Genomic DNA, 21,757 nt, shown 5'->3' with positions numbered 1-21,757 from the left:
GGTCCTACAACAGTCCTCTTTCCCACTCCTTGCCCTTCCCCCACCCTTTCCGCTTTGTACAGAGATAGACGGGGACTTAAAGACTACACAACTCGGGAGCTTCGTCCCGACTCAAAGAATAGTGACTTCCTCCTCTATAAGGAAGTACACACTGCTCCTGCTGTGGGAAGCATCCACATTTAGCGTCCATCTCAGTCCCCAAATCTACCAACTACCCTCACCTTTCAGAAAAAGTGACAGGCAGGGCAAGGCCTGGAGGAGAGGGAGGAGAAAGAGACTGAGCTCCGCTCACGCTTCCTTTCCAAATACCCAACTTGGGTGAGGTTGGTTGCTATGGTGACCCCCTTGGCAAGGCTGAGTTCCCTATTGGACGAAAGCCCTACCAGTTACAGCCCATTGGATAGAAGACCAGAACCAATAGAAAGACGGGATGTTGACGACGTCTCAAAATGGCCGCCGGGTCGATCGAGCCGGTCGGGTGAGTAGTTCCTCGTCTTGTGAGTTGTGGTTCTGAGGGAGGTTTGGAATCCTCTGGGATTTCCGGTGGGGTGCGTTTCTTTCTGGATTGGGGTGTGTATCGGGCCCTCGGTGGCAGCTGCTGCGACTGTGACAGTGGCGGCATCGGAGGATTCGGATTTGCTTTGAGGGGACTGGGACTCCGGGTCAGTGCCGGTGGGGGCTTCTTTCCGCGTTGGGCAGCCCACGAGTGGGTGAAGGCCCTGGGAGTTCTCCTTAATGATTCGGATGGCGTGCATGTTTCTAGAAATACAGAAAAACAGGGATGGATAAAAACCAGGAGGCAGGAGATCCTAGAAGTCCCGGATCTGGGACTCAGGCTCCCCCACCCCCCACCCCGTCTCCCCGAAGGTTTTTCCTTTTGCCCCAAGTTGTGATTACAGTTGGAGGAGAATATTGGGCCTGGAAGGTTGGGGAGGGGCGCCACTGACTTTGTAGTCTTGGGCTTGTCACGTTCCCTGAGAGCGAGCCCCGAGGTGACGTCTAAGATCCTTTCCAGCTGCATTCCAGTTCCAGCGCCCTTAGGAGCAATCCCTTTGTATATATACACCTTGTAAGTATGCACTGGGCAGTCTGAGGTATAGCAGAGCAGCAGGGGAGAAGTGACGGGTTGTGGTTTTCCTTCTCGAATTAAAAGCAAAGCAAACATTAATTTTAACTTGTTCTTGAAGAGTTTCTATTATTCGTCTTTAATTTCAGGAGAGACTTGTGTTAATATGGTTATTTCCCCGTATTTTAGGGAAAAAAGATTTGATGCATTTTGGAATAAGTAAAAAATACTTATTCCTTGTGTTTATATTGAATTCTAAAAAATGAATTATTCTGAATGATATTTTCTATTTATTTGTATTTGACTAAGTCGTTCAGAATTATGAGTCATCCAGCCTTGTTTGTTGTATTAGAAAGTTGAAGTTAAAAGGCCTGGGGTTTGAATACTTTTAACACACCTTTGTGGCCTTAGCTAAGGCTATACTCAAGTTTTTTTCTGGGCCTCAGTTTCCTTATTAGTAAAATGATATTTTTGAGTAAATGACTTTTTCTGTGATCTTGAATAAGGGATAGATATCCTTTGAAGTGGTAGCTCTTTAAGTCAGTGTCATTCTTTTGAAGTTAGTGTCTTGGAAGGCAACTGCCATGTTCTACAAAATATACCACTGTCAAAATACCTTACTTTTTGGACTAATTTATTGATCTTAATAAGTTTAACTTATATCATTTGTAATTTGAAGAATTTAATCAGATTTTAATAAATATGAAGTTTAGCATTGACTGCTGATTTAATCCTTCTTTCTTTCTTTCTTTTTTTTTTTTTTTACTACTGATTTCTTGTTCTTTTATAATAAGCACTTAAAAAGCAGTTCCTTAGATTTTGTGTAGTATGAATGTTTAGGTAGTTTCCAGTGAAAAATGCAGTTTGTATTCTTTCAGATTTAAGACTGACTACATTTAGTCAACTCACAATCTTTATAATCCGTTTAGTTAACAAAAATAGAATGTAAATGAAATTAAGATTGATTATTCTATTAAATATATTTTCTGAAATATAGTTATAGATTTCTTAAAATCTGTGACTGGGAATATCATATTCCTATAAAAATGGATTTGTGGAAAAGCATCTGTAGTCTGCTTAGAGAAAAGCAGCCTACTCTTTGTAAAAGTGATATTTAGACAGCAACCTTATTTTAATGTAGGTATACAGCTGAAGTAACAGTCTATATATGCTATAGTATACCAAAAACTTTTAAGGATTGTTTTAAAGATAATATTGAATAATGCAAGACTACAAGTAGACAATAGCTATGGACTTATATTTATGTTATTGTTATCTTTTTTTCCTAATAGTCATATTTAGAAAGTTGATTCTTTTCCAATTACTATCCTGAGATTTATTTTTGGCATACTTTACTTGCAAAGAAGAATTTCACCAAAATAAACAAAAAATTTAGTCATGGGAATAGTCTTTATACTTGGGAGAGAAACCTTCCTCACTAAAGTAGAATACTCATTACATTTTGTGTCCTAGAGAGCAGTTAAGAATAGCAAACAAAAGAAATCTGCTCATTTAATATAGGTGATATTTAAAGTGCTAGAATGTTAGAGCTAGAGAAGAAATTTAAGAATGCAGTCAGTCCTTGATTTTATAGTTTGAGAAAGTAAAACCAGTGAGATTGACGTACTCAGAGATTAACACAAGTTAGTTGCATGATTTCAGAGTGGAAAAATTGTATTTTTTACTCTTAGTCCAATGTTTTTTGTATACCCAGTTTCCTCCAATGAGTGAATTTTTGCATGGCAATTATTGGTATTGCAGAGCACATAAAATTCTAGATATTTAAAACAGGATGAAGTAAATGTCAATTATGATTATAACTACTTACCATTTCACAAAATGTGTATCTTGCATTAAGCTTCAGCATAAATTAGTGAAATAATTGATGAATAGATTAAATGTGCAATTTCAGGGCTTTTGGTGGGTTTGTGTTGAAAATAATGGAAAATAAAATGACATATACAGAAGGAAGTCAGAGAATTTTCTGTCTCACATTTTTATTTCTCTTCTGAAGTAGATAAACAAGTAAATTACAAGTTTTCAATTAAATCTTGGAACAAATAACAGATTTTTAGTCCATGAACTTTTTATTACATTCCTTTCTGTATGACCTTAGACAAGCTTCTGAGTGTTTTAGGGTTTCAGTTTCCTCATCTATAGAAGGAAGGCTCTCTAAGGCTCTTTTAAGCTCCCAAGTCTGTGAGCTGTTATTAATTAGCAATATAAATAAAATGGAAAATAGTGTTAGGCTCTAATGTTAATTTCTTTGTAAGTCGGGTTAAGTTGTAACATTTTCTTCTCATGTCAGTTATCATGATGTACATCATTATCTGCATAATCTTGAAAAGTACCTAAAACTCAGAGATGTTAATCCATTGCCATGTAGCTTGTAAATGTCAGAGGTGAAATTTGAATCCAAGTTTTTCCTTTCTGCTAGTCCAGTATTCTATTTGATATGTCATGTCTCTTACTTGTTACTTCCCAAACATAATTTTCTTTTTTTAAAAAATAACAAATGGAGATTACCCAAAGTTTTTCTAAAAGTGACAAACTTTTATTCCATAATACATTTGCTAGCTTAAAATTAGCATTTGCTTCCTTTTCTGCTGTGTTTTTCCAGGTTTTTCAGGTTCAATCTGATCACTATTAAATATCTTAATTTTTAGTTTAAAATTATAGTTTTTAAGATAATGTTACTATTGAGTAGTTTGTATTCTTGAGATTCACAATGCTATTTTGATTCATATCTTTAAAAATCTAAGTCCTTTTTCTGTTTCTTTTAAGTTTTGCTTATGCCTTTTTGCTTTTATTGACTTACTCAGAGATTAATACAAGTTAGTTGCATGATTTCAGAGTGGAAAAATTGTACTTTTTACTCTTAGTCCAATGTTTTTTGTATACCCAGTTTCCTCCAATGAGCATAATCACTATTTTATATATATGTAGTTATATATACATATATGTATATATGGAAAGAGAGAGTGTGTGTCATATGTTTCTCTTGTAACAAAGGAAACAGTAAGATAAAATTATTTTTGAAGGTTGAGATAAATTTTATATTTTTAATCATTACATGAAAAGTGACTCATTATTATTGTTGAAACCCTTAATAAACTTATTTGGAACTTTTATTTTCTGTTGGTCATAAAGTCTTTCCTCCTTCCCATTTAGAAAAGACAATGTGGAGTGGACTGTTACCTCCTGGAATGAATGAAAGTGACATTGAGTTGAGTTCTGAAGATGAGACTACATCAAAAATCACAAAACTTAATTCAAACAAAGATAAGGGAGATGGTGTGAGAGAAGAGATTGGGCTCTCTGCTTTCCATACTGATGGACCCAAAAGTGGTGCTGAGACAAATGCAAAAAATGCTGATGAAGAATGTCCATCTGGAATTCCCCAAAATATGTGGAATGTAGGTTTTTCTGAAGCTTTTTTGTTGTGTCCTGGTGGGAAAAACATTTTCATGCTGTTCTTAGTACCATGTTACATTCAAATAGAAAATTACCATGTGAATAGGGGTTCATTATGAAATTAGCTTTACCTCAGAGTAAACAAATTTTGATTTGATATTTATTGGCTTTAGAGATAGCTTCCATTTTTTTTGGAAGATACTAAATAGTAATAGTCATCTCTTCAGTGAATCTTCACAATAGCCTCGTGAGGCAAATACTGTAGATATATCTATCCCCATTTTACAGATGATAAAACTCAACTCAGAATTTGTCACTTGATTGTAGTTATAATCTAGTGTCAGAGATTCATTTTTTTTTATTAAATAGATACACCTGTTTAACTGACAATATATTTTTCTCTTAATGACAGTTATTTTAACACTGTAAATTTTGTTTTAACTGCTTATCTGAATTGTTTTTCATTCCTTTACAGAAATTTCAAGAGTTACATAAAAAGCATTCTGAACTGAAAACCTTAACTATTTCTACAAGCAAAGAGAGTAAAAGAAAACGTCCCAGAAAAGGTATTTTATGTAGTTTCTTTTAATAAACTTAACTGTTAATAGGACTAATGGTTTAAAAAAAATTAGTTTCTTTTATTAGTCATTTTAAAGAATTAAAACTTTGAAGGATTTAATTGATGTCCCAACTTTTATTAATGCTTTTTTTCCCAGGTAAATTGAAGAATAAAGAAAAGCCTGACAGGTATGTAAAAATTAGCAAATAGCTTATAATGAAAAATAAGTATTTTGACTGTTAAACAGTTTATCTATGTGCTATTGCCATCTCTGTATAAACTGTAGCAACAACAAGCTATTGATTTTTAGTGTCTTAGAATCTGAGTTGGAAGTTACCTTAAAGAGCTTTTAGTTTAAGCCCTACCTAAAATAAACTGTACTAAAATTTCTCTTTGTGCTAGACATTTGGTCTCTCTTTAAAGCCCATAAGAGAGCAAGTTATTGTCTTAACAGGTAGCTCATTCCTTTCTCTGACTAGTGCTAGTTAGAAAAATTTCCTTTAAATCAAGCCTGATATCTACCTCTAAAGTTAATTCTAATATTGGCCTCAGGCTCAGTAAAACAGGTCCCTCTCCCATATAACAACTCATCCAGCTTTTGAAAATGACCATCATTCAGGCTGAATGTCTTCACTTCCTTAAGCTAAACTTCACAGTTTTTTTTTTGTTGTTGTTGTTGTTTTTTTAATTGACTCTTATATGGCATAGTTTGAAGTTTACTTACTATCCTGGTTTCCTTTCAGTCTTATTCCACTTTGTCAGTGTCCATTCTGTAACTTGCCCAGAACTGAATATGGTACTCTGTAGTCTGCTTAGGACAGTTATTTTAGGTTCCCTGTTAAATATGCTGAAAATAATGATGGTTAAGTCATTTTGAATAAAATGTAGCCAATGATTTGTTTTTAATGCAGTCAACAGTCTTCAAATGAAGCCCAGTGGAAAGAACTTACTCAGTATTTTGGAATAAATGATAAATTTGAACCCCCCATAATTAATACAACTTTTCAGAAGGTAAGTAATTTTTTAATTTTTTAATTCATCAACCATATTTAATAAAGTCATTATCCCCCAAACTCAATACCTAAGAGTCACCATAGATAAAATAAGCCAGTATTGGCAAAACCTACAAGTATTACTAAGAGTTGTGTTCAGAGAGTCAGACATCATATGCTGAAATATTTCTCATATTTAAAACTTTAAAGAATTCCCTTCATGAGACTAAATTTTCATTCTTCCTCTTTATATGTTGATATCTTGTTCTCCAGGTTAAGTGGTTCTGGCAAATAATTGTAAATTCTTCTCACAGAATGTTTGTAATATTTGGGGTGCTGATGTTGTAAAATTAAGTTACATAGATAATATTTGGCTTGTTCTTTGAAGTCAGTTCAAACTTTCAATAAATATTAGGTGCAGAGTTATGCCTGATACTGGGAACAGGAAGATATAACATAGGGCCCTCTTTGAAGCAAATTGATTTCTAATGATGGGAAGGGAAATTTCATACATAATTGAGACATAAAGAAGAGTATGGATAAGTACAAGAGAAAAAAATCTATAAAAATTTGAGCCCAGGGAAATGGGTTTTTCCTGAAGGAGTCTAGAAGGACTTCATGAAGGAACTGGCATTTTAATTGGGCCTTGAAGGCAAAAAAATGCTTCAGCAGTTGGAAATAGTTGAATGGAAAGGAAAGGAAAGGAGCCAACTATAAGTATAATACAAAGAAAGACATGGAGACAGGGTGGGTAGAAGTAAAATAGTTCAATTTGACTATTATAGACTGGTAAAGGAGAGTAGTAGACAAGGATGCATCAGGACAAATAGATCAAAAGCCAAGTGTAGTGAGCCTTTTTTAGGGCCAGGAGTTTTTTTTATTTGATAGATAAAAAGATACTGCTGAAGGTTTTTAAATAGGGGATTAAAATGATAATAAAACTAGAAAGATTACTGAGGCCATTGTATAGATAGATAGGAAGCAGAAAGACCAGGTTATAATGTCATGACTTTAGAGCTAGAAAGGACCTCTGAAACCCAAGTCCCACCCCCTTGTTTTACAGAACAAGCCTAGGGAGGGCAAAGAATTTGTCTAAGGTCATATGGGTATGGGCATTACGGACAGGGTTTGAATGCAAGGTTCTTTTATTCTAGAGTCACTGGATTGGGCCCTGCTGTCTTCCAGCTATGGTGCATTGAATTGTTTAGCCATGCAGATAACCATGCAGCTAGTCACCTGAAGTGCAAAGAAGCCAGATTGCTTGTCTGAGATAAAATCACTGGCAAAGGTGAAATGGAAGCTTGGGATTCTTTACTTTTTTTAGTATGCTTCTACTCCCATGGATTGGTTTCAGACCAGTTTTTCCCTGTTTGAGGAAGAGTAACATGGAGAGAGGGGAGGGGATGGTTCATTGAATTTCAGAAACAAATGGAAATAGTATGGAATGTAGTGGCAGCAACTAGCTAATGGAACACCATCTAGCACACATGCTATAAATTTATGGCCTCTACTGTATTCTGCTTTTTAAGAATATAATAAAATCTTGGTTCTTTTAGGAAAAAAAGATGTATAATCAAATTTCTTATTTGGGCATGGGCCATAGGAGAATCCTTGATTCAGCATTATTTAAAGCATTTATTGTATGCTTTACATGTAAATCATATGGTGTTGTGGTAAAATCATAAATTTAGATTGTCTAAATTGGAGTGATTAGTATAATTATACCATTGAAATGGTTAAAATTATTTTTAACATTTTTTGCCACTGAACGTGCTGAAAATATATGTAACACGTACTTATGTGGTTTATTTATTGTAGTTTTAAAAGTTAAATTATGTATAAAACATTGATTTTTTGAAACATGATTCTAATACTACATGTTTCTATGCTATAAACTTGTAGCCTTTATTTGGGTTTAGTACCAAGGTTCTTTGTGACATTCAGGTTGTCTCAAAGTTCTGAGAAATTCATTAGTGATCAACTTTACTATCAGTACTGTCAGGTTTTTAATCCTTAGAAAATATTCCTGAAAAGTTTCATGTTAATCAAATCATGTGAAATATTTTGTAAAATGAATGATTTCAAAAGAATTCTTCCCAATTTATATGCTTTATAAGTTTGGGTTCTCTAAAAAGCCAGCAGAAGGTGCAGCTTAGGGGGATGCACTGGATCAAGCACAGGCCCTGGAGTCAGATTCAGACACGTATTATCTATGAGATCTTGGGCAAGTAATTTCACCCCAATTATGTCTTGTCTTTTGTTTCTCTTTTCTTCTCCTTTCTTCCCCAAACTAAACTAGCAGACAGGAAATCTGACCCCACACTGGACTTTGCCCAGCGTATGACCTTGGCATGACCTTTAATCTTTCTATGACTTAGTTTTCTCATCTGTAAAGTGATTAAATTGAACTATATTAGAAATTCTAAAAACATGTTTTGTGACGTAGATCTATAGCCTAGTGAAACTCATTGTGATTCCTTTTTCAGATTATTGTCTATTATATACCAACATTGTGCTAAATTCTATATAAAATAAAATATTTGGGATTATATGGGAATTATGTTGAAATATATTTATCATTTTTTAAAACAAGTTGTCAGTCCCAGATTAAAAACCCTAAGTTAGGTGATTTCTATAAAATCCCTTCCAGCTCTGAATATATCCTTGTTACAAATAAGCTGTGTAGTACAGTATATAGAGCACAAGACTTGAGTCTTCCTGACTCAAATTTTGTTAAATTCAAATTTTGCCTTATTACTAGGTGTGTCACTATGGGCAAGTCACTAATTTACTTTGTGACCCTGTAACTTTTTTTTTTTTTTTTTTTTTTTAGTTTTTTATTGACAGAATAAATGCATGGGTAATTTTTCAACATCGTCCCTTGCAATCACTTCTGTTCCAACTTTGCCCTTCCCTCCCTCCACCTCCTCCCCTAGATGGCAGGCAGTCTTATACATGTTAAACATATTAAAGTATATCGTAGATACAATATATGTGTGCATGTCCATACAAGTCTCTTGTTGCACAAGAAAAATAGGATTCAGAAGGTAAAAATAACCTGGGAAGAAAAAGAAATGCAAGTAGTCCACATTCATTTCCCAGTGTTCCTTCTCTGGGTGTAGCTGATTCTGTCCATCATTGATCAATTGGAACTAAATTAGATCTTCTCTATGTTGAAGATAGCCATTTCCATCAGAATATATCCACATATAGTATGTTGTTACAGAGTATAATGATTTCCTAGTTCTGCTCATTTCACTTAGCATCAGTTCATGTAAGTCTCTCCAGGTCTCTCTGTATTCATCCTGTTGGTCATTTCTTACAGAACAATAATATTCCATAATGTTCATATACCACAATTTACCCAACCATTCTCCATTTGATGGGCATTGATTCATTTTCCAGTTTCTATCCATTACAAAAATGCCACAAACATTTTGGCACATATAGGTCCCTTTCCCTTCTTTAGGATCTCTTTGGGTTATAAGCCCAATAGTAGCACTGCTGTATCAAAAGGTATGTACAGTTTGATAACTTTTTGAGCATAATTCCAAATTGCTCTCCAGAATGGTTGAATATGTTCACAACTCCACCAACAATGCATCAGTGTCCCAGTTTTTCTGCATCCTTTCCAACATTCGTCATTATTTGTTCCTGTCATCTTAGCCAATCTGACAAGTGTGTAACGGTGTCTCAGAGTTTTCTTAATTTGCATTTCTCTGATCAATAGTGATTTGGAACACCCTTTCATATGAGTAGAAATAAGTTTTAATTTCATCATCTGAAAATTGTCTGTTCATATCCACTGACCATTTATCAGTTGGAGAATGGCTTGATTTCTTATAAATTAAATTAGAGTTAATTCTCTTTATATTTTGGAAATGAGACCTTTATCAGAACCTTTAACTGTAAAAATGTTTTTCCAATTTATTGTTTCCCTTCTAATCTTGTTTGCATTAGTTTTGTCTGTACAAAAGCTTTTTAACTTGATATAATCAAAAATTATCATTTTGTGATCAATAATGATCTCTAGTTCTTCTTTGGTGTGACCCTGTAACTTCAGTTGCAAAAGGGGGTGATGAGAATATCCACTTCACAAACATGAGGGTCAAATGAGTTATCAAGAAACTGTGTTTCCTAACAAATATATGTTTATGTTGTTTCTTTGGGCTTGCTTCACACTCAGAGAATGTTTTTTCAACCCAAGAAGCTAGAGGACCCAGCTTCTTTTTCTTTTTTCTTTTTTTTTTTTTTTCACCATTGATAATTGCAAAACCTTTTGTTCCAACTTTTCCCCTCCTTCTCCTAGAAGACTGGCAGATTGATCAATACATATTAAATATGTTAAAGTATAAGTTAAATACAATATATGTATACATGTCCATACAATTATTTTGCTGTACAAAAAGAATCGGACTTTGAAATAGTGTACAATTAGCCTGTGAAGGAAATAAAAAATGCAGGTGGACAAAAATAGAGGCATTGGGAATTCTGTCATAGTTCATAGTCATCTCCCAGAGTTCTTTCGCTGGGTGTAGCTGGTTCAATTCATTACTACTCTATTGGAACTGACTTGGTTCATCTCATTGTTAAAGATGGCCACATCCATCAGAATTGATCATCATATAGTATTGTTGAAGTATATAATGTCTCCTGGTCCTGCTCATTTCACTCAGCTTCAGTTCATGTAAGTCTCTCCAGGCCTTTCTGAAATCATCCTGCTGGTCGTTTCTTACAGAACAATAATATTCCATAATATTCATATACCACAATTTATTCAGCCATTCTCCAAGTGATGGGCATCCACTCAGTTTCCAGTTTCTGGCCATTACAAAGAGGGCTGGAGGGCCCAGTTTCTTAAAACTGTGTGACCCCATGTGGGGTCTTGTAAATGAATTTAGGGGTCACAAAATTGTTATTTATTATCAATGAATATTTGATTTGTTTACAACTTTCATATACCTATATATCCATGGCCATATAAAGATTTCTTGCATGAAAAAAATTCATGAATGGAAAAAGTTTAAGAACTCTGGGGTACAGTGCAGAGGACCCTGATTGTGATTTGAGAGAAGAATGAAACTTTAAATTTCTCTTTTGAAACTTCCAGCTTTTCTGACCTGAGGCTAGGGCCTTTCCAGCTTTTCATTTTGTAGGATCCTATGACAGAGAAGTATAGATTTGATGATCAGAGGACCATAAGTTCAGACTAGAAAAGATCTTAGAAGTCATATAAACAGCAGCCTTCCTTATTTTACAGGTGAGAAAATGGAGGCCCAGGAAAGTTAGATAACTTTGCCAAATAAGACATGAAATAAATTACAGAACCAGGATTTGAACTCAGGTCTTCTGACTCGAGATCCAAGACTCTTTCCAGTGTACCATGATGCTTTTCTGACTCTTTGATTTCATTTTTTCTGCACACAGCTGCATAGTTGCAAGCCAAGAGAAGTCTCACTTTTTCTTTTGTGGAGATCATTATTGTGAGGTTTTCCCTTTCACTCTTATGCAGATAACACAGTGCCAATGTTTCCTACTGATCTTGGTAGAGAAGAAAAAGGTAAAGATGTCCAGGTTAAAAACACCAGAATTAACTAAGAACAAATACAAGTCTAAAAAATGGTGATGAGTTGGTATCTAAGAAATCAAGAGTGAATAATGAGAGTATATTAATTCTTAAGTCCATTATTTAGTTTTCTGAAGTAGACTCTCATCTATTAACCTAGCTGAAAGGGGCTTCTTATCCTGTATTTAGTCAGTCCTGTGGAATTTATTATTTTTTAAACACAATGTCATTTTTTCCCCTCATAATTCCTTTTTGAAACATTACTTTCTATGCTCAGATTCTTCAGTCAAGTTGTATAGTTATAAAAAAATATATAATAATAAATATCCATTGTTTCCTATGCAGTACAAAAATATTTATTTTAAAATGTCTTCCTCTCATATAGTGCTGAATTCAGTTTGTATTAAATGCAGATATACATTTTTATCAAGCATCAAATATGAAATTCTCTAATCTATAATTATGATGTGATAAGTTATATAGATTCAGAATTATAATTTCAAAAGAATAAATTTTACCAATTTTGGAAATATTTTAAAAATACTTAAGTGACTGAATATTCAACATTCATTGGAAAATCTAATGGAATTATACAGAAATTATAACAAGAAGTTGGCAGCACCTATAAAGGATCTTAGAAGAATTATTTAATATAAGTGATTATTTTTAGCTAAGGAAATTTTAGCATGCCTTGTACTTGTTTCTAACAAAGAATTTCTTCATTAGTCAACTTAAACAATATATTTGTTAAGTATATTTGGTTTATTCTTATTACTATAGACAACAAACTCCAGTTTTTTTAAATTTTGTCAGTTTCGAAAAGTATTATGTTATACAGATTTTGTTTTTGGTCAATCTAGATTCTGTGAATGTTTTTAAAATTCACATACTTTGAATCTTTAAATATTCATTTTGCTATTAAGCTGTTTTCTTCCTGGGCCTGGTAATGTTCCTATTCCCATAAGTCTAGCAATGTTATAAATAGTAGACCTTTAATATTTTTTAAATACAATTTACTTAGAACATAAACATTTAGAAAACAGACTGGTACATAAAACTAGAATTGAAATAAAACAAAATAGAAACTGCTATGCTGAAATTTCACTAACTGAAACCTTTTATACTATACTGAATTGGTCTTTATGATAAATTAGGAATGTATTTTGACATAGCCATGTCCTTTTAGTATGAGAAAAAAAAATAAAACCTTTCCTTTTACAGGTGAAGAAACTGAGGTCCATAAGTTGCCAGGCTGAACAACTGTCAGAGATCCAACTAGAATCCAGCTCTCCTGGGTCCCAGTCCCATGTTTATGTCACTGTGCCATGCTAGCTGCCATGTTAATTTTGTATGGAAATGCTTCGGGGAATTAGTATGTTATTAGCGCTTATCCATCAGTACATAGATTGAAAACATGAAAATTTGCAAGTACCTCACATCATATAGATATAACTGAGAAGTGTAGGGTTTTTTTTTCCTTGCCCTACTTGGATAATGATGTTCAGTCAGTGTTCAAGGAAATAGCATATTTTAAATTGATATTTGATACTTGATATAGTACTTTAAAATTTTGGTACAATATTTAGTTACAGGCATTACAAGACAGAGAATGAATGTTATTAAAATATTAGTGTACAAAGGCTGAAGGTTTAGGGTAGGGTTGTGATGTCAGATTACTATATTCCTTTGATAGTGTAAGAAAAGCTATTATTATTTTAATTGGCCATTTTATTATATTTCAGTAAAACTGAATGATCTAAATAGTATACCCTCCGAGTGTGCGCATTGCATTGTTAAAACAAAAGATTTTTTTTTCATGAATAAAGCATCTATTGCCATAATACCTGGCTAAAGACATCCTTAACCTCATTATTGCTATAAAAATAGCATTCATAAGAGTCCAATAAAGAAAACCTTGGTTTGAATTGAATAGGCCATATATTGCATTTAAGGTCTTTATAGCCCAGGTTTGAGGTGCTAGGGGGTTCTGTCACTAACTCAAGCAAGGCACTTATTCTTCTACGTCTGCATTTCCTCATCAGTAAAATAAGCATTTTAGACGATATAATTATTTCTAAAATATTACATTCTAAAATATATTACTTCTATGTATGAACTTATACAGTCTGAATAGAGAAGAGACTATTGGTGATACCATTTTTCCCTCTAAAATAATATATATATAAAATTCTTCTTGAATATATATATATATATTACATATATATATATATTAATTAGAGATGAGTGTGTGTATCTTTGTCTTTGTGTATGAGAGAAAGACAAGAGAATAGATTTGATCATTTTGCACTAGAATTTCTGTGATCACCCCATCCAGACTCTCTTGGATTGACAAATGTATTGTTAGGATACTTAAAGCTAAGTGTCCCATGGCCAGTTTGGTTTGGAGAATGCTATATTAGGTTATCTCTAGGGTTCTTCCTAGATTTTAAAACCCTCTCATTTTATCTGGAGATTTAGTTATTATAAAGCTCTAGGTATTCCACAGAATCATCTGTTGAAAAAAATCAAGAAGCATTCAACAACTGAAATAATAATTTCATTTTCCAATAGCACTGTAATAAACTATTTAGAACCAGTTTGGCTCAGTTTATCTATTACAGAAGTACTATAATGTCAATTCAAAAAGCTTAAACTGGTTTTTAGACTGGAAAACATAATTGTTGTAGGAAGATCTCAAAGCAGTACTCAAACAGACCTGTTATCTCATTAACTCAGGAATTCCCTCCACTAAGTGCAGATTATAACCAATACATGCTTGTTCATCCTCTCTGACATTTGTTCCTAGCTTTTTGAAAGTTCATCACAAGTGGTCCACTCAGGAAGCTAAAGAACATTTTCTCCTCATGTCTCAAGAGTACCACTGGAACACTTCACTGTTCACCTGCCATCTCTTGTTCTTACCATGTGACCAGGCCATCTTCTCTTTCATACAATTCTTTAATGATATCCTTTTTTTCTTATTCTTTGGATTTGCTTATATGCTTATATGATAGACTACTCACATCTGCTATGTCCCTCTTCATTACCTATGCATAATTTTCAGCTTTAGTTCTTTGCATGCCTTAATGTTCCCCATTCTGCTGCCATGTAATAATAATATTATTAAAAATAGGAAACATTAAAAAAGAAGGCTTTGCTTTCACAGGAAGTTTGGAATCTATAAAAATACTTTTCAGTTTCCTGAAAGCAATCTAGCATACTCTTCCATTTTAACCTGGGGTCAGTTCATTGTCTATCTGTAGTGTTTATCCAGTATATACATACTATTGAACAAATTATAGATTATTCATGTAATTGCATGTTGAAATCTGGGCTTCAAATACTCTTAATGCATTTAGTCTTTCTTTTAAAGATTAGAGATATCCTCCAATAGAGTCTGATATTCTAGGACTTAATAAATTTGTATAATGCCAATGTTTGTAAATTATTTTGTACCAAATCCAGTGTTTTTGGTTTTTTTTTTTTTTTTTACCATAATCATCATATTAGGCTCAGTGAGATACTGTATTTTTCTATAGCTTTCAGGTTGTTAACAATATAAAATGTGTTTCCTTGTTTAGTATCATTGTAGAAACTTAACTGTATCCTAGTAATCCCATCATTGAGGAGGATACTTTGGGGCATAAATCTTTATTTATAGATGAAGAGAGTAGCCATCTAGAATGATAATTATTTCGGGGCTCTTGGTCACCTTTTAAAATATTAATAAGATTTAAGTTTTTGGTAATTTTGCTTTTAGTGTCTTTCCCCATTTTAGGTATCTTGTAACCCTCAGTGTCTTCACAAGTTCATAACATTAAGCATGGATTTCTTTGATGTGTACTTGGTCCCATAGAGCAAATGTTCTTGTCATGGCTCTCTTTAGTACCATTTTTGCTTCCTCTATAGATAGGCATATCTGATTGTTGTTAATATCCAAGTGTTTTAGTTTCATTCCCGTGATAGAAAAATAATTTGCTAAAAATATTTTTGCAAATCTTTTCTATTTCTCTTCAGTTTTTAGTCTGTCCATTTTTGTCCTTAAATGGCTTTGGGATGACTTTCTTTAGTTTGTTATCTTGCTAAACTTTTTAAAACTAATTTATATTTTTAACTTGTTATCTTTGACAGCCTTCTCTCTGGGTTTGACAAATCAATCAGATATTTTTCTGACTTGGATACTTTCTTTGTTCTCGTTGGAGCAATTAGTTTATATCAGCTAACTTAGTATTATAAATATCAATATTATTTCTGTTGTCTGTTATTTCTGATTTTCATGTGTTAAAATAATTGAGGGAAAATACTTTTGATTTTGCACCTTTTAAAATTTATTCTTGTTTTTTATTCTGATGTTAATACAGATGAATCAATGGTCTGACTATACTCAGCTGACTCAGAGATTATTCCCACATCAATAATAAGTCTTTTCCCATCTGTTAAAATATATTTCATTCTTTATGGTGTCATTTGCTGCTTACATGATAATTACAGAAGTATTCATGATATAATGCTGATACTTCTGTATAATATGCAAGTTTTTTGGCTTCCCTTTATCTTCCTGAACTATGCTTTGCCATTTATTTCCTCTTACCTTTCCCCACCCCAACTTTGCTTTTGAGTCCCTAAGAATTAGTGTATGTCTAGAATTTCATTTAACTTTTAAAAATTCCTTTAAAATTGAATTCAAGGACTCTTTCTTAATGAAGCCTCCATTGACTGTTAGGATCCTGGAAGATAGTGATTACACTTTTTCATTACTTGATGTAGAGAAGCCACTTGTGAGAGAAAGATTATTAGACTTTGTCTCTGAACATCTAGTTCTCAATCCCTTCTATCTGTTTGACCTTGGGTGATTCACTTTTACCTTAATCTCCTTATTTTCATGCTTTCTAACATATTTATATATGTTATATCATAATTTATGAGGATTATGATATTTTTTATGAGGATTCCTTTACTAGCTCCGTAAAATCAGAAACTATTTTATCCAAACTTTATAGGTTCCTCATTGCTTAATATAAATCTCTGTACACAGTTGGTGCTTAAAATTTTTTATTTAATGCAGTTGAAGTATTATTAATGATCACTTAACTAACCTTTATTTGCATATTTATATTCTGAATTGAGATTTACTTTTTTATGGGAGATAATTGGTAGTAATTTTTACAGTCTTGTTTGAATAGAGATTAGGAAGAAACAATTTTTCTTCTTACCTAACTACTTAATATAACTTAGTAATAGTCTTAAAAGTGGCATTATGTAGGACTTCATTTGTGGGCTACAATAAAAATAGCAGTTTTATGACTTACATGGAGCTCTTTATGGTTTATAAATTGATTTATAACCATTTTTCATTTAACTTCAACAAGCATTTATTAAGGTTTACTATGTACAAGATGTACTAGGTGCTGGAAATATAAGGAGTGACCCTGTCCTTTACCCTGAAGGAGTTTACATTTTAGTTGGTGAGGTATGGCATGACTACAGCCTGAACACAGACAAGTATAAACAACAATCCTTTGGGACAAAGTAGTATAACTATTAGTCATATTTAACATGGAGATACTTAGTCTCAGAGAAGTTGTGACTAAAATCATACAGCTAAACAGTGGTGAAGCCAAGACTTGCATTCTAAGTCTTGTAAATCTAGTACTTTTTCAATCACACCTGCTTAATAAATCAGCATTTCATTTAAAAGATTGAGAACTCTAAAAGAAAGTATTAAACAGTCTAAAAATGTCAAAGAGATCAAAATAGGTGAAGTAAATCATATCTAGTGATAAATTGTTGACAGGTATAAAAATATTATGTGTAATACATATATGTGTATGTGTGTTTTTATTATAGCAACTGTGGATGAGGTGGAACTAATGTATTCAAGCACTTTTTTAAAAAAATAAACATTATTGTTTAATATTTTTCCCCAGTTACATTCAAAACATTTTTTTTACATTTGTTTTTAAGATTTTGATTTCTAAGTTCTCTCCCTTATCCCCACCCACAATTAAGAAGCCACTTGTGAACTTAAGCAAAGCATTTCCATAGAATTCAAGTTGTAGAGGAAAAAAAAAAAAACATGTCTTCTACCCTAATGAAAATAAAAACCCTCAAGAAAAATTAAGGGAGAAGAGATAAAGGGTGGGGAAAGATAGAGCAAGGAAGGGAGAGAGAGATGGAGGGAAAGAGAGAGAGAGAGTGCTTTGATCTGTATTTGGATATAATCAATTCCTTCTTTGGGTATGGATAGGATTTTTCATCATAAGTCCTTTAGAGCAATGGTCCTCAAACTTTTTAAATAGGGGGACAGTTCACTGTCCCTCAGACTGTTGGAGGGCCGGACTATAGTAAAAACAAAACTTCACACTCTGTCTCCACTCCTCAACCCATTTGCCATAACCCGGCAGGCTGCATCTGGCCCTCGGGCCATAGTTTGAGAACCCCCCTGCTTTAGAGTAACCATCAGTGATTATACTACTGAGAATAGCAAAGTCATCCACAATTGGTCATCCCTGAACATTGCTATTACTTTGTATACAGTACAATTCACTTGTCTAGTACTTGTTTATAGATCTTCAATTATATCGACATGTATTTTAGTGTTTTAGTTCCATGAAACTGTATGTATAGTTCTTTCATTAAATATCTTCAACTTTGTATAGAAATATTTTATCAAATATCTTCATCTAGTAAAAAAAAAAAAAGTAATTTTTCTTAGGAAGATTAAATAATTTCCCAGAAAGAAACATTTCTGTTTCATAGATAGCTTCATTATTAATAATGACTAATTTAAAATTTGTTTTCTTTCTAGTCAGGCCTTGAAGTACGCATCGATGAATCTGTGGCTGAAGGGAATTTTGAAAAGGCAGAAGAACTCAGTAATAGATTAGCTACTCGAGAGGTAATTAAAAATTTTTTAAACTTATGTTGATTTTAAAAATATTTTATAAGAATATATAGTTAACATTTTCAGTACAGTCATTCAGCCTATAGTTCTTTATTTTGAAATGTAGAATTATGTTATTATAGTTATGTTTTTAGATCATTTTGTGCTAAATCTTTATTTCTGAAATGATTCTTTCCTCATAATCCCATAAGCAAGTAGATCTTTTTTCCCTGCATGACCAAAAGGTTAGTCTTCCTTTCCCATTTGCTTCTTTAACCCCATTTAACTTTCATTGTAGGAGGAAAAGCAGCTTGCTCTCTTTCTAACGATATGATAGGCAAGGTCACAAATAGGGGTTGCTGACTTATCAAGAGTAAAGACCACATGCGATCTGGCAGCTTTCTATATAACTCTTTTTTTTTTTTTTTTTTTTAAGCATTTAAAAATATACTTGCAAAATAGCTAAATTATTATGTCTTATTTGTAGCATACTAAATGACAGGTTTACCTGTTTGCCACCCTCTTGGGCTATGTTTATGTGACATCCAGTGGATTGATAGATTTAGTGGGGGAAGAAAGCTAAGCCAATATTTGTCTTCCTCTACAAACTAGCATGGTACATGATTTATAGAAAATATTATACTTCACCTTTTCATTCTGTTCATTTTCTAAATGGAAATTTAATAACCAAAATTTCATTTAGTAACTATCACACTATACTGTGCTTTAAAACCAACATTGATTGTTGGAGCTTTATTTTATTTTTGGTTCTGGAGTAGCTACCCTTATTGGTGTTGGGCTCAGCAGATATAGATACTTGAATTCTTTTTTCTCCTGCTTTTCATTGAATCACTGAACTCTTAAGGAAACAATGAAGGCTAATTACGGGAGTATCTTGATCATTTTAAGCAACTTCTCTTTTGGGGGAAAAGGGTTGTATTTTTGATATATAATCTCAGATTTATTAACAACAGTTTTAAAAACATTTTTCTGCCTAAACCAGTTGTTCTATTAAGATATATAATTAGTTTATTGTTATGTTTTATCTTTTATCTTTTGAGATGCTTACAGTTTGACTTCACTGGGTACTGCATATAATTTGAATATAATGATAATTTAATCAATCTGTTTTTACCCATTTTTATATTTAAATTTTAAAAAAATATTCATTGGTTTATTTTCCTTTTTTTTTCCCATTGGGTTATTCTTTTGAGAAAATTATTTTAAATAGCATCTTATATATTGTACATACCTGTTAGGCCTTCAGTAAATTTTAGCTCAAAAGAATAGATAGTGTCCTGGTAGGTAAACCCATGGAATCTAGAAAACTCAGGTTCAAATTCTGCTCTGATGAATATTTAGCTCTTTGACAATTGACAAATCATTTAACTTCATAGTGTCAGGCAAGTTAATAAATTTTTGCTTTGCCTCACTAGAGGGGTTTCCTATGACAATGAAGCATAGATTTAGAATTGTAAAAGAAAGTGAGCTATTGATTTTGTAGTTTGCATAGTAATTTGGGAAATACCGCAGGTGACTCTCTTTTTAAAAATTAGTTTTATTCTAAAAGTTCATTTATAGTTCAACTGTTAGAAACTTAAAATGTGTTTTTTTTAATAGAGAAAAAATATAAATATTGGGGTGAGGTCTTCTGACATTGTGAAAAACTTATATGTGAGTCCTGAATTCCATTTCAAGGAGCTTCTGCAGCTTGGTATCTTAGAACCTGTTTCAAGGACTCTGCTTCTATATCAAGTAAGGAAAGGCTTGGGCAGAAGTGTTTAGCAGCAGGGAGAGTTTTAACATTCTTTCTTACATTATTTGTAAGGTGAATACTTACTAATAGGGGATAAATAGCTTCCCATTTAGATCAAGATTACAATGGATTAGCAAGAAGTCAAGTTTGGTTTGTAGAATGTATGAATTGGAAAATAATATGTAATCTAGCTGGAAAGGTAGGCTGGAGTTCCATTGTAAAGGACTGCAAATGCCACAGAAGAGGTTATATTTATCCTTTGGCAGTGGAGAGTCATTGTAGCTTTTGGAGCAATGAAATGACTTGAATTAACTTGTGCTTTAGGAATATTAAATTGTAACATTCTGAAGGATGAATCAGAAAGGGAAAAGAGTGAAATCACAGAAACTCGTTAGGTAAATACAGTAGGGTAGGTATGAGCTTATGAGAATTAAAACTAGGTTGATGGCTATTGGAGGTGAGAAAGTGGGATAGGTCTGAGAAATGTGGAAGTTCAATTGAAAAAACTTGGCAACTAATAGGATATAGTGAATAAAAATCAATAAAGAGTTTTAAATTGCTAACTAGATGACTAGAGGAATGGTGGAATTGTCAATATTAAATAGGTATGTTAGAAGGGTAAGTGCTTTTATGGGGAAAGGTAGAGTTTGAGATTGTTTTTGGACATCCAGTTGGAGATAACCAGTTGCAAATGCAGGTTTGAAAATACAGTTGAGTACTCAAGATGTAAATTTGAGTGTAACATGTATAAAAATGGCATTTGGAATCTGAACACAGAGTGGAGAAAGAACACATGATAGAGGCCTGCGGGCACATCCAAATGGGAGGAGAGGAACTTAGATGATCTTGTGACAAGTGAGAACCTGGACAGAGCAGAGTCATATAAACCTGGAAAGAGAGAATATATCCAGTAGGAAAATAGTGGTTCAAAGAGGAGGATACAGACTGGAAAGAAGCTCATGGAACCTAGCATCATTAGGTCATTGAAGATCTTAAAGAAATCCATTTCAGCTAAGGAATGGAGTTGGAAGCCAGATGGTGAGAAGTGAGTAGAAGATGAGAAAGTGGAGCCATTAAGTGTAGGCAGCACATTGTTGGAATTGATCTGGGAAAGGGATCAGATAAAGAAAATGATCACCTGATGGGGAGGGGAAATAAGGGCTTTTTAAAGGGCAAGTGATGCCAGCATCTTGGTAGAAGCAGGAAAGAACAAGCCAGTTGACACAGAAAGGCAGAAATTGGGGGAGGAGAGAAGGGATTGTGGAAGAGATGAGTTTCTATGAGAAACGGGAAATGGAACCCAGGGAACATGTAGAGGGGTTTTTGTCAGGGAGGAGTGCCTGAAACCTCCTCCTCTTAGGTGAAAACAAAGGAGAAGATTGAGAGATGGTAACACTAGGGGTTTTCAATATGTTGGTTAGTTTTACTGAACTTTCCCTCCTCTTTTTTATTCTTTATTATAAGTAGTGGAAAAAAAAAATAATGGCTTTGTGGGGAAGAGGAGAACAGAGGATACCTTTG

General features: G+C 33.3%; 1 protein-coding gene across 3 annotated transcripts in view; it reads left to right on the top strand.

The window, feature by feature from the left end:
• Positions 1-351: 351 nt before the first annotated feature.
• The window catches only part of FAM204A (family with sequence similarity 204 member A), a 37,612-nt gene continuing 16,206 nt past the window's right edge, over positions 352-21,757 (top strand). Inside the window, exons 1-7 of one of the 3 annotated variants that reach the window (XR_012487079.1) lie at positions 352-478; positions 4,238-4,482; positions 4,956-5,046; positions 5,197-5,227; positions 5,951-6,050; positions 12,819-12,969; positions 18,406-18,495. Coding sequence is in view for 2 of the 3 variants with exons in the window: in XM_074295722.1 (XP_074151823.1) it covers positions 4,246-4,482; positions 4,956-5,046; positions 5,197-5,227; positions 5,951-6,050; positions 18,406-18,495 (549 nt within the window). In the remaining variant the exon portion in view is untranslated. Of the gene's footprint in view, positions 479-592; positions 663-4,237; positions 4,483-4,955; positions 5,047-5,196; positions 5,228-5,950; positions 6,051-12,818; positions 12,970-18,405; positions 18,496-21,757 lie in introns of those variants that run through there. The other 2 variants (XM_074295722.1, XM_074295723.1) reach the window with 2 other exon arrangements.

This window comes from Sminthopsis crassicaudata, chromosome 2 (genome assembly GCF_048593235.1).
Source record: "Sminthopsis crassicaudata isolate SCR6 chromosome 2, ASM4859323v1, whole genome shotgun sequence".
NCBI lineage: Eukaryota > Metazoa > Chordata > Mammalia > Dasyuromorphia > Dasyuridae > Sminthopsis > Sminthopsis crassicaudata.
This window is presented reverse-complemented; position numbering and strand designations above follow the sequence as displayed.